Below are 13,512 nucleotides of genomic sequence, written 5' to 3' on the forward strand. Positions count from 1 at the left end.
CTACAAATAAATACACAAGTTTTGGTTTAAGCCCTGATCCTAAAATGAGCTCCACACATTAAGACCTTAGATTATCATTATACTCATCTGTTCCTCAGTTTCCATCCCCACCTCCATCTTACTAGCTGTTGTAGACCATATTCTATTTGATACAGTACATTTGTCTTTATAATTCAGTAGTTCAAATAATGTAATTTTTTTCCAAGAGATTTTATATGTATTAATATAATTTTACCTAAATCAAGTTTAATATTATAACTGTAACACAAATAAAAAACCGTAATTATAACAACTTTCTTTCTCTGCACTGGTCTTGAGAATTTCAAATAATGCTCCTTTAATTGTAACCAAGCCTTTTATCTCGTGAAAGCTTTCTGTTCTCTCATGCAGGGCTTTATAGAAGCAGCACTGGTTTGTTGCAAATTGTGTTGGGGGTTTCTTTGGCTTTGTTAATGAGGACTACATTTTCGGCTTTTCTTAGACAAACAGCAGTTCTCTGTTGACTCTCATAGATTCACAGAGTTTAAGGCCAGAAGGGATTATTAGATCATCTAGTCTGACCTCCTGTAGATTACAGGACACTACATTTTCTCCAATTACCCCTGCACTGAGTGCAGTAACGTGTGTTTGACTAAAACATAACTTGTGTTTGGCTAAGGCATATCTTCCAGAAAGGTGTCCATTCTTGATCTGAAGACATCAGAAGATGGAGAATTCACCAATTCCGTTGGTAGTTTGCGCCAATGGTTAATTACCCTCACTGTTAAAAATTTATTTCCAATTTGAATTTGTCTGGCTTCAACTTCCAGCTACTGATTCTTGTTATTCCTTTCTCTGTTAAAGAACCCTTTAGTACCTAGTGTTTTCTCCCCATGAAGGAATTTATACACCATAATTAAGTCATCTCTGAAGCTTCTTGTAGCTACACTAAACAGACTGAACTCTTTAAGTTACTCACTGCTAGGCATTTTCTCCAGCCCTGACATAATGTTTGTGGCTCTTTTCTACACCCTTCTCCAGTTTTTCAACATCCTTTTTAAAATGTGGATACCAGAACTGTAGAGAGTATTCCAATATCAGTTGCACCATTTTCATATATGGAGGTAAAAAATCACCATCCGATTCCTACTTGCTACTTCTCTGTTTACACATGCAAGGATTGCATTAGGCCTTTTTGCCATAGCATCACACTGGGAGCTCATGTTGAGCACGTCCAGTAAATCCTTTTCAGAGTCACTGCTTTCCAGGATACAATCCCCCATGCTGTTGTTATGGCCTGCATTCCTTGTTCTGAGATGTGTAACTTTGCCTTTGGCTATATTAAAATGTGTTTTGTTTGAATGGGCCCAGCATACGGATCCCTCTGCACTGACCCATTCCCACCATTATTCACCATCCTGTCAATCTTCGTGCCATCTGCAAATTTAATCAGCAATGATTTTATATTTACTTACAGATCACTGATGAAAATCTCAAACCATGTCAAGCCTCATACTGATCCCTACAGAAGCTCACTAGCAACACCATTTGATGATGTTTCCCTGTTAACAACTACTGAGATGTCAATTAGCCAGTTCATAATCATTTAATATGTGTTCTATTGACATTTTATAGTGCTAATTTTAATTAGAATTTCATAAGTATTAAGTCAATCACCTTACAGAAATATAAAGTATATTACAACTATGTAGTTACCTTTATCAAACTAGTAATCTCATCCAAGAATGAAATCAGGTTTGTTTGACAAGACTTATTTTCCATAAAAACATGTTAACTGGCATTAATTATATTCCTAGCTTTTAATTTTTTAACAATATCCCATTTCAGCTTTTCCATTATTTTCCCCCAGATTGTTGTCAGGCTAACCAGCCTATATTCTCCAGGTCATCCCACTTAAGCTTTTTGAATATTGGCACAACATTAGCACTATTCCAGTCTTTTGGAATTTCCCTGGTATTCCAAGAACTATTAAAAATGAATATCAGCAGGCAAGAGATCTCCTCAGACGGCTCTTTTAGGTCTCTTGGTGCAAGCTATCCAGGCCTGCTCTTTTAGAAATGTTTATCCCTAGTAGATGCTGTTTAACATCCTCCATACTTACCAGTAGTCTGGAAAGTATTTATCATTCTCCTTTGAACAAAGCACATCATCCTGCTTCTGTTCAAATACAGAACAGAAATATTTATTGAACACATCTGCCTTTTCTGAATCATTAACCATTTTGCCATCTGCATCTAATAGAGGCTCTTTTCATTGCTAGGATTTCTTTTGTTTCTAATATACTTAAACTCCTTATTGTTCCTTACATATCAAAATTGCAAAAATAAAAACACAAAGGACAGTAATTTCTCCCACCAGGCACTGCACTAGTTCCTGGCAAATAGAGTACACTGGAACTTTTAAGGTGGGATGAACAAGGAAGATTAAGGCACTGCAATGCTCAGTGTTACATTGCTCTGCTGCCCAGTGGAATTCAAAACCCTGAATTAGGCGCCAAGGCTCCTTATATAATATATGGGGAGAGTTAGGCCCCTAAGAATGGGATACACAAAAGCCAGCAAGTTGTTCAAGCAGCCGCCGAAGCTAACCAATAGGAAATGCTGAGGAGAGGGGTGTGGCCTAAGTGGCACCCCTCAAAGGGAATTAGGTGCTTAACTCTTGGCCAGAAGGAGGCATCATCTCTGTTTGGGATCCACAGCTGGGAACCGTCTCCTGAAGTTAGGCACCTACATCCTTTTTCAGGAAAAACTGAGGAAGAGGAAGTAGTGCTGGTGCCCCGTATAATCTTTGGCCCATTGGTTATGGCACTCACCCAGGAGGTGTGGACCTAGGTTCAAATCCCCACTCTGCCTGATGGGAAGCAGAGAGAATGGAACATGGGTCTCTGAGCCCTAACCAGTGGACTGCTCAGTCTTTAGGAACTTTAGGTGCCTACAGGGTTAGGCAGCACCCAATTCTCTGGTGAATACTACCCTTTGTTAATAAAACATTAATCCACAACATCTCATGGAATTACACACCTCAATGACTCACCTGATATTCTGGCATGAAGATTCTGCTTAATGCTAAAATCATGAGCCTGGGAAGCAGACTGCAGAGCTGTCATGGCTGCCCTGCGCAATGCATTATCAAAAATAGGGAGCACTTCATTTGGAAATGCATTGAAATATTCTCCAATCTCCATGTTGGTCTCAAAAAGGGTGAGGGCATCAACAACGACTGGGTAATGTCCTTCATCATCTCTTTCCCTTAAGATACGCAAGATGTCATTCCTGTGATGTTCCAAAACATAGGATTCAAACACTTGTCCAGTTAGGTTTACTTGGTCAGCATTTAATAGCATATTGAACCTATAATTGTAAAAGGGAAAAAACTTAATTAAAGATCTCAAAAACTAAAAATCAGGTTTTTTTTAAAGAATATTTTTGTTAGGGTCACAAGTGAACAATGTAAACTATTTTACACTAAGTACATTATATGCCATGACAAAAAATTGTTAAACTGGGATAAAGATAGTTTGCTTGGAAAATTATGAATAAAAAATACCATATGGCAATCATGCATATTATCTTTAGCTAAGAGTCTTAGTTCACACACCTTACTCAGTGAAAACTCTCATTGACATCAATGAAAATTTAAGATATTTATTTCAATTTCTATTAAGTGCCTCTCATTAGTCCTAGGGCCTTTTACAAATTTAACTACAATGGGACTATTCACATGCATAAAGTCAAGCATGGGCACGTTTGCAGGATTGACTTCCTCAGGGCTGCGACTATATTTGTCTTCCCTATATTTGTAGATAATGCCCAACACATTCTGGGTGCTACTGAAATATAAATAATAAACTATAATTACATAATAAACCTGTTATAGTAGCAACTTGCAAAGAAGCAGGAATCTTCTCTTGCTCAAGTTTACCATCTATGAAGTTTAGAATTTGGAATGTTTTCCTTTGAGTCAGTGTGAATGGAACAAATATCAGTGAGTTTTTGTTTGCTTAAGTATAAATGACTTTTGGGCAACCAACAAACTACCAACTAATCAAAACTTTTTTTTTTTAATAAAGACCAGGTGGTCTGTGGTTCCTGTGACATTCCTATTTCTAAACTTCCTAACGGACAGAACATACGTAACATAAATATGTTCTTTGATTGGCTGAGTGTAGTGAGGTCCTCCATTCAGCATGATGGCATTTCTCTGTGAATGTGTAAAGTGATAACTTTTGAATGCCACATCCAATCAGAATAGGGGGTGGGTGGGGGAATAGAGAATGCACACAGAGCCCCTGCTATGGGAGGAGGAATGAAGGGTCCTGCCATGAGAGGGAATGGGGTCACACAAAGAGCCACTGACATACGGGGAAGGGGCAAATGGGGGGGGGGAATGGAGGGCACACAGAGACCCTAGTAAGGGGGGGAAGAATGGGGGATGCTGGTATGGGGAAGATGAAATAGGGGGCATACAGAGTCCTAAAGAGGGTGTGTGTGTGTGTGAAGCAGGGGTGCAGGGAGTCCATGACATAGCGGGGGATGGGAGGGTGGCACACATGAAACTTGTAGGGGGGAAATGAAGAGACACAAGGAACCGCTGGTATGTGCAATGAGCTCAGCCCACAGAAGCTACGAAGTGCGCAACCCCCAAGTGCCATCACCGGGGAGTCAGGAGCCCCAGCCCGCTCAGGCCTGTCCAGCTGTGACTACCGTCACCAGGGAAATGGAAAAGAAGGGGCTGAAGCAGCGAGGCAGCCTTACCCCCGCCCGGGGGGGGCAGGCCTGCCTTTGTGTCCGCGCAGCGCCCAGCGCATTGCGGGCACGGGCGCACACACAAACGTGAGGGAAAGGGGCCGAAGACGCAGCGAGGCCTGAGGGGCGTCTCCCCCGCCGCAGGCAGGGGGCACACGGCGGCGGCGCGGGAACCTCGCAGCCCCACCTCCCTGGGCCAGGGCAGCCAATCCCGCCGGCCCCCGGGGGGCTGGGGCCGCGGAGCGCGGCACGTGGCGCCGGGCCGGGCCGGGCCAGCCCCGGGGAACGGGGAACTCCCAGCCGCAAAGTTTCTCCCCGCCGCTCCTGCGGCGCGGGCAATGCCCCTCGCTGGGGCTGAGCCCAGGGCCCCTGCTCCAGCGCCTGCCCCCGCGGGCCGCTCGCTCTCCTACCCCGCCCGGGGTTACCTGCCGCCGCCGCCGCCGCCTCCCGAGCCGGGCTCTCGCAGGCAGCCGCCGCGCTGCACCGAGGCAGCGACCCTGAGCGGCCACCCTCACCCGGCAGGAGAAGCGGCTCCGTCCCGCCCCCTCCGCTCCCCGCCCGGGCCGGCTGCCGGCGAGAGGGGCCCAGCCAGCCGGAAACGTGCCTGGGAGCAGCGTGAGAGGGAGAGAGCCTCCCCCAGCAGGCGGCGCAGAGCCAGCCCGGGAGCGGCCCGCGGGGCCGGGGTAGAGGCACAGGCTGCAGCCCAGAGAGGAGATTCTGCCAGGGCGCAGTTTGTGCTACTAGCCGGGGAGCTGGAGGGGGAGCCGCGCTGGGCCTCTCGGGTGGCCCTGGGCTGTTCCCCGGGCCGCGGGGTGAGCTGGTGCTGAGCCCTGCCAGGGCAAGCCCCCGATGCGCATCGCTTCTCTCTCTCCCCAAGCCCCCCTCCGCGGTCGTTCAGCCGGTGTCTTTTACCCCTGTTCATGCCCCCCCCCCCCCCCGGAGCCAGGCTCTCCTCCGATTGCAGGGAGGGTAGTAATCTGAACCGTTGCAGAAATAAAAATAGTCCGAGCTGTCGTGCTGGGAGAAGAAGAGGAGAGCGGAGGGGGCCGGGCATTGAAGGAAGAACGAGACGTCCAGCAGAGGCAATCATGATAGTCGGTAAAGGAACAGAGGGCAAGAAGCAGGATTACATGTGGGTTTTTAAAAAAAAATATCGTTTTAAATGAATTTTAACAGTTCTGCTTAAAATGTTTTAAACTTGTCCCCAACAGTAAGTAACCGTCAGTTTTAGCAGTTTTCAGAGTAGCAGTCATGTTAGTCTGTATCCGCAAAAAGAACAGGAGGACTTGTGGCTAATTTAGAGACTAACATTTATTACTAACGTTTATGTGATCATAGAATGGAACATATAGTAAGATCTATATATATATACACATACAGATAAGGTGGAAGTTACCATACACACTGTGAGAGGCTAATTAGTTAACTTCCACCTTAGCTGTATGTTAGTCTCTAAGGTTGAACAAGTACTCCTTTTCTTTTTCCAACTTAGGTCTGTGTGTGTACACATATATAAATCTTACTACATGTTCCATTCTATGCAGCCAATGAAGTGGGCTGTAGCCCACAAACGCTTATGCTCAATTAAATTTGTTAGTCTCTAAGGTGCTACAAGTGCTTCTGTTCTTTTAGCAGGTTTGGAACTGTTAAAGTAGATGTTCTCACCAGCCAAAGTGTAGAGTCCCAGAGTCTCCCCAGTCAGATCATCATTTATTCTTTTACGTAGAGACTGTCCAGTTGGTCAGTCTGGTCAAACTGGTTTGGTCAAACTGGACAGCCTCTCAGTAAAAGAATAAATGGACACAAATCAGATGTCCAGAATTATAACGTTCATAAAAAGAAAAGGAGTACTAGTGGCACCTTAGAGACTAACCAGTTTATTTGAGCATGAGCTTTCGTAAGCTACGGCTCACTTCATCCGATGAAAGCTTATGCTCAAATAAATTGGTTAGTCTCTAAGGTGCCACTAGTACTCCTTTTCTTTTTGCGAATACAGATTGACATGGTTGCTACTCTGAAACATTCATAAACCAGTCAAAGAACACTTCGGTCTCTCTGGTCAATCGATTGCAGACCTAAAGGTTGCAATATTACAACAAAAAGACTTCATAAACAGACTCCAAGAGAGACTGCTGAATTGGAATTAATTTGCAAACAGGATACAGTTAACTTAGGTTTGAATAGAGACTGGGAGTGGATGGGTCATTACACAAAGTAAAACTATTTCCCCATGTTTATTTCCCCCCTCAACCCCCCACTGTTCCTCAGGGGTTCCTGTTAACTGCTGCAAATGGCCCACCTTGATTATCACTACAAAAGGCCCCCCCCTCGCTCTCCTGCTGGTAATAGCTCATCTGAAGTGATCACTCTCCTTACAGTGTGTATGGTAACACCCATTTTTTCATGTTCTGGGTGTATATAAATCTCCTCATTGTATTTTCCACTGAATGCATCTGTTGAAGTGAGCCATAGTTCACTAAAGCTTATGCTCAGATAAATTGGTTAGTCTCTAAGATGCCACAAGTACTCCTTTTCTTTTTGATCAGACTAATTGTCTATTGTAAAGGAAGCCTTTGTCTACAGAAGTTTGTGATTTTTCACTGTCAGCAATGCCAAAAAGACCTTCATATTAGTAGATCCAAATGCAATTTGCAGTTCTTCTACAGCCAACTTGCTCGAGCTCAGGGAAGTTTGTTGTTTGTGATTGTTTCCTCATCTATACAATGAGGATACTACAGTTACTTACCTTTCAGGCAAGCTGTGAGAACTACAGATAGTTATAGATAAAGGAGAAAATGCAATTGTAGTAGTGCTCCATTTAAATAAAACTCCCAATTAACTGAAGCTTAGTTAGGCCCATCTCCCCTATCCCCATAGTTGGACAGATACCTTGAGGTCTTCTGAATTTTGGTCTCTAAAGCCAGTCAGGCTGATAGGCAAGCCAGTTTTCTCTTCTTTATGCTGCAGGGACTGGGACACAGCCACAAGTTGTTTTTTTATTTGTTTGGTGGGAGTGGCAGGTGTTAAATATAAGTTTCCTTTTCATCTGAGTATTTGTGATGTGTTCTATTTAGCTTGTAAAGGGGAGAAAAAATGTTTACGTATTTAACTAGTTGTAAAACTTCAGTTAAATCTTTTTACTACATTTTAAAATTAAAAAGCAAAACCTCACATACTTCCCCATGCCTGACATTCCATTCCAATCCCCATGCGCTAGGCCCCTATCCACTCTTCAGTCACATTTCTCCTCTAACGTTCATTTAGCCCACAACTACTTTCCTATATCATTAAAAGTGCTGTTATCCACCAACAACATTTTAAGTGCTCTGCTCTTAAATCCTAATCCTGCTTCTGTTGACTTCAAGGGATGGATGATCAGGCCCAAAGATACACTCAGTGATACGAGTTTATGTGTCTTCTTTTTGGTGTTTGTTTGTGCCCCAGTCCTGCAATCGCTTTCTCTGCAGGGTGACTGGGCTTACTCCGAGATAGGGGGAGGAGCTCGGCTATATGGGACGGCCATCGAGTAGAGATGCTACTCCTCTAGATCTAGAGTTAGTTGAGGTGGTTCAGGCACCTGATAAGGATGCCCCTTGGGAGGCTTCTGTTGGAACTCTACTAGGCATGCTGGAGAATCCCCCATGAGGAACTAGAACCTGTTGTGGAGGAAAAGGAGGTGTGGTCCTTCCTGCTCTCCATGCTGCTGCTGTGATCCTCACCAGAAAAAGTGGCATAAAGGAAAAAGAACTTTATGCATGTGAGTAGACCCACTTACCCTAGGGGTCTAACCATCTGCATAAGTGTTTGCAGGATCTGAGTCTTCTATTGTAAGATGCTCATTGCAGAGACCTTGCATTCCATTGTGTTTTGGATGCTGTTGGCAGTTGATGAATGATTAACTGGTGCAAAATTAAAATAGAAACAACCTGTATCCCCCAAACAGTTGCTAGTGTAAGATCTTCACAAAAAAAATATGTATAATTCTCCTTCAGTAATCTAAGGTTGCAAAGGCACCAGACACAACAGTATTACCAGGGCTGCGCTAAAATAGTCTGTGAGAAAAGTGCACAAAAAAGGAAATGAAAACCTTTAATTGTAACTTAATTTGAAATACACGGAGAAAAGTCAACACCTGCGAAACAAAGGATTACAAAAAGGATTTGTAGGAAAAGAATTTGTACTTTCAGGTTATTTAATATATTTAATTCACATACATCAAAACAGTATTTTGCTTGCCTTACTTACATGAGTAGTCCATTAATTTCAGTGGTGGTTTTTTTTTATATACTTATTTTAAATAATACAGTGATCTTAACTATATAGACTGCTGTGGTGACTGTAGCTGAGTTAGATATTTATTTCAAGCCCAGTATTTATCCCCTGGCCCCCCATGTTACCTGTGCAAATCACTGGGGAAGCACCACATGAGGTGGCAATGAATTGTTTTACTGCTAGCCCCCACTTCCATGCAGGTAATTTGGAATAAAGACACAAACCAGACCTATTTAACAGAAATTTTTTAAAAAGTTTATTTTTAAAAGTTATTTAAATTTAAAAAGTTATTTACCTTACCGTAATGGGTTCTTGAAGAAGCTTTTGTCCTCACAGATCTCACTATGTAGGTAAATAATAGGGCTGTTGATTAATCGCAGTCAACTCACAGGATTAACTCAAATTAAGTGCAATTAAAATTAATCGTGATTAATCGCAGTTTTAATCACACTGTTAAACAATAGAATATCAATTGAAATGTATTAAATATTTTTGGATGTTTTTGTACATTTTCAAATATAATTTCAATTACAATACAATACAAAGTGTACAGTGCTCACTTTATATTTTTATTACAAATACTGCACTGTAAAAATGATAGAAGAAATAGCATTTTTCAGTTCACCTTATACAAGTACTGTAGTGCAATCTCTTTATCGTGAAAGTGCAATTTACAAATGTAGATTTTTTTTGTTACATAACTGCATTCAAAAACAAAACAATGTAAAACTTTAGAGTCTACAAATCCACTCAGTCCTATTTCTTGAGCCAATTGCTAAGAGAAACAAGTTTGTTTACATTTACGGGAGATAATGCTGCCCGCTTCTTATTTACAATGTCACCTGAAAGGAAGGTATTTACGTGCCAGATATGCTAAACATTCGTATGCCCAATGCTTCAGCCACCATTCCAGAGGACATACTTCCATGCTGACGCTCCTTAAAAAAATAATGCATTAGTTAAATTTGAGAAAATGAACTCCTTGGGGGAGAATTGTATGTCTTCTGCTCTGTTTTATCTGCATTTTACCATATATTTCATGTTATAGCAGTCTCGGATGACAACCCAGCATATGTTGTGTGTTTTAAGAACACTTTCATTGCAGATTTGACAAAATGCAAAGATACCAATATGAGATTTCTAAAGATAGCTATGGCACTTGACTCAAGGTTTAAGAATCTGAAGTGCCTTCCAAAATCTGAGAGGGATGAGGTGTGGAGCATGCCATCAGAAGTCTTAAAAGAGCAACATTCCGATGCGAAAACTCCAGAACCTGAACTACCCCCCCCACACACACAAAATCAACCTTCTGCTGGTGGCATCTGATTCAGATGATGAAAATGCGCATGTGTCGGTCTGCACTGGTTTGGACTGTTATTGAGCAGAACCCGTTATTAGCATGGATGCATGGCCTCTGGAATGGTGTTTGAAGCATGAACGGGCATACTTCAGGTAACACTGTGAACAAGAAACAGGCAGCATTATCTCTTGCAAATTTAAACAAATTTGTTTGTCTGAGCGATTGGCTGAACAAGAAGTAGGACTGAGTGGACTTATATGCTCTAAAGTTTTATATTGTTTTATTTTTGAATGCAGTTATTTTTTGGTACATAATTCTACATTTCTAAGTTCAATTTTCATGATAAAGAGATTGCACTACAGTACTTGTATTAGGGGAATTGAAAAATACTCTTGTTTTTTACAGTGCAAATATTTTCAATCAAAATAAATATAGTGAGCACTGTACACTTTGTATTCTGTGTTGCAATGGAAATCAATATATTTGAAAATGTAGAACACATCCAAAAATACATAAATATATTCTATTATGAACATCGTGATTAATTGCTCGATTAATCATGATTTTTAAAAAATCACGTGATTAATTGCAATTAATTTTTTAACAGCTTGACAGACCAAGTAAATAACCATATTTATTCAAGCATTTGTACACATGGATTCAAATGAATGGCTAGCAGTCACCCCCTAGTGGAGAAGGAGGATAGGACCCCTATCTAAATCATGACCCCAGAACAGCCCTGCCAAACTGGACATCTGTTGTAGAAGCTGCCACAATGGAGTATGAATGGGGAATGTATCAATAGAATTCTAAGTAGCTACGGTACAAATTTTTGAAATAGGGATTCCCCATAAGCATGCTGTGGATGTTGTTTGAGCTGTAGCAGTGTGCTTCCTAATCCAAGAGGAAGGAGGTAGTTTGTTCAATGTGTAGGAATTCTCTGTCCTAGTCTCACCCCCACACTGCCCTGAGAAGCAGCAGGCAAGCCTTCTTAACTGGCCTCCTGGTTCCCGTGACCCTTTTAGGGCTCTAAACAATTATGTCTTGTTGTCAACCTGGCCTGAGCAGGGGTGTGTCAGGGCACTAACACCTTCACAGGGGGCAGAGACGGCCTGATAGATTCCAACACACTTCCCCCTGGAGAATGGAGCTGAGGGTCCGATCTCTCCCTTCTGCAATAATCCCACCATCTGGAAAAAGAAGTGTGTATTCTATTTCTGTGTATCTGGTCAATGTCATACACAAAAGCCATGTACTTGCAGTATCATATACCCTTGAATAAGGGTAGGATTAGTGTTCTTCATTACTCCATTTAAGGGGTGCATGCTCCAGTATTAAGTCAAAGGGAACCCTTGAAAGATAAAGTATTACCACTACAGCCCAACTGATGACAAAGTATTCTTTCTTGATGGTGAAGTATCTAGTCGTTCATGGCTGCAGCTTCTGTCTACACTTACCTCCGGAGCGATTGATCCAGAGGGGGTCGATTCATTGAGTATAGTGAAGATGTGATAAATCAACCACCAAGTGCTCTCCCATCGACTCTGGTATTCCGCCGGAGCGAGAAGTGTAGGTGGAGTCAATGGGGGAGCGTCAGCAATTGACCTACCGCAGTGAAGACACTGCAGTAAGTAGCTCTAAGTACGTTGACTTCAGCTACGCTATTTTCATAGCTGAAGTTGCGTAACTTAGACCAACTTAGCTCATGCCCCCCCCCCAGTGTAGACCAGGCCTTAGGAATAGTATAGGATGTCTGTCAGGCAGCAAAGGCCTGATAGACACCATCACAGAGTCTTTCTGAGGAAATAGCCAACCCCTTAGGTTTGTCTCCAAAAATTACAAAAAGCCTTAATGGTTTAAGAAGCGGCTTTTGTTCTAAACAGGTAAAAAGAAAACATTGAGTGTATGAAGCATAACTGCTTCAGGAGATTCATAAGCTTTAGGAAAAGACACAGGCAAGTATATAAACTGATTAATCAGAAAATCCAAAACCTCTTTGACAAAAACTTTGGATGTGGTCTGAGTAACCTTGTCCTTTTAGGATATAATGTATATAAGGCCTGCCATCAAAGCCTGGATTACATCCACTCTATAAGCCAAAATAATAGCCACCAAAAATGCTGTGTTAATAGAAAAGTAGTATAATGAACATGATGATGTGGGTTCAAAAGGAGATTTCATCAATGATAGAAGCACCACATTCAAGTTCCCGCAAGGAAAGAGGTTCTTGACTGCGTGGAACAACATGAAACAGGCTCCTAGAAACACTGATACAGTGGGATGGGAAAAAACTGATTGACTCTCAAAAGACGGATGATAGGCAGAGATAGCAGATTAGTGCTCTCTAAAAGAACTAATCAACAGACCTGGGTGTTTCAAAGACAAATAATCCAAGCTAACAGGAGCAGAAGATTCCAAAGATAGAAGGTGTCTGAATGGAACCCAATGAAAAACACTTCCACGTAGCTTTGTATGTCAATCCTGTAGAAGCCTTTCTGCTCTGGATCAAAATGTCCTGTGCTACCACTGGCAGTCCTATCAACAGAATTTAGTCAACTAGCCTCTATTCTATCAGATGTAGAAAAATTGGGTCAAGATATAACACGAAACCTTGGTTCTGTGAAATGATATCTGGATGGTTTTGAAGTGGAAGAGGAGATAGTTGGCTTGACAGGTGCAACAAGTTGGAGTACCAGAATTGATAAGCCCAGGCCAGAGCTATCACCACCATCTCAGCCATATGCTGTTGTATCTTCTTCAGATCACTGGCAATATCCCCTCTGGGATGGAGGAAAAGGATATAGGAGGTCTCTTTCCTGCTGGATCAGGAATACATCTGCCAGAGAGTTTGGACCCTCTCCTCCCTGGGAGGAAAATATAAAGTACTTTGCATTGACATAGGTAGGAAAGAAGTCTATAGTGGGGATCCCCCCTTGTAAAAGGAACCAAATCTTTGAGAGTACATTTGTGCGTAGAGGAGCCCTTCCTGTTGATCTTATCCACTAAATTTTTTTGGCTGCCTAGTAAGTGTAGGGCTGTTAGGTTGATCTGATGAATGATGCACCAGTCCAACAGGTAGATAGTTTCCTCTCATAAGGGGGATGATTTTGCTTCTTCGAGTCAGTTTATGTAATGCATTCCTGTAATACTGTCTGCCAGGACTTGGATGATTGTGATTTGCAGGAAAGGTAAAAA

General features: G+C 42.2%; 1 protein-coding gene across 3 annotated transcripts in view; it reads right to left on the reverse strand.

The window, feature by feature from the left end:
- Positions 1–5,561, reverse strand: part of MCM9 (minichromosome maintenance 9 homologous recombination repair factor) — a 74,445-nt gene extending 68,884 nt beyond the window's left edge. For 2 of the 3 annotated variants that reach the window (XM_084622127.1, XM_084622128.1), the window contains exons 1-2: positions 5,171–5,561; positions 3,034–3,350 (exon numbers count right to left, since the gene is read on the reverse strand). In XM_084622127.1, coding sequence (XP_084478253.1) covers positions 3,034–3,343 — 310 coding nt within the window. In that variant the 5' untranslated portion in view covers positions 3,344–3,350; positions 5,171–5,561. The remainder of the gene's footprint in view (positions 1–3,033; positions 3,351–5,170) is intronic. The other variant, XM_084622126.1, reaches the window with a different exon arrangement.
- Between the last annotated feature and the right edge of the window lie 7,951 nt (positions 5,562–13,512).

Source organism: Lepidochelys olivacea, assembly GCF_965140295.1.
Source record: "Lepidochelys olivacea isolate rLepOli2 genome assembly, chromosome: 3".
Lineage (NCBI taxonomy): Eukaryota > Metazoa > Chordata > Testudines > Cheloniidae > Lepidochelys > Lepidochelys olivacea.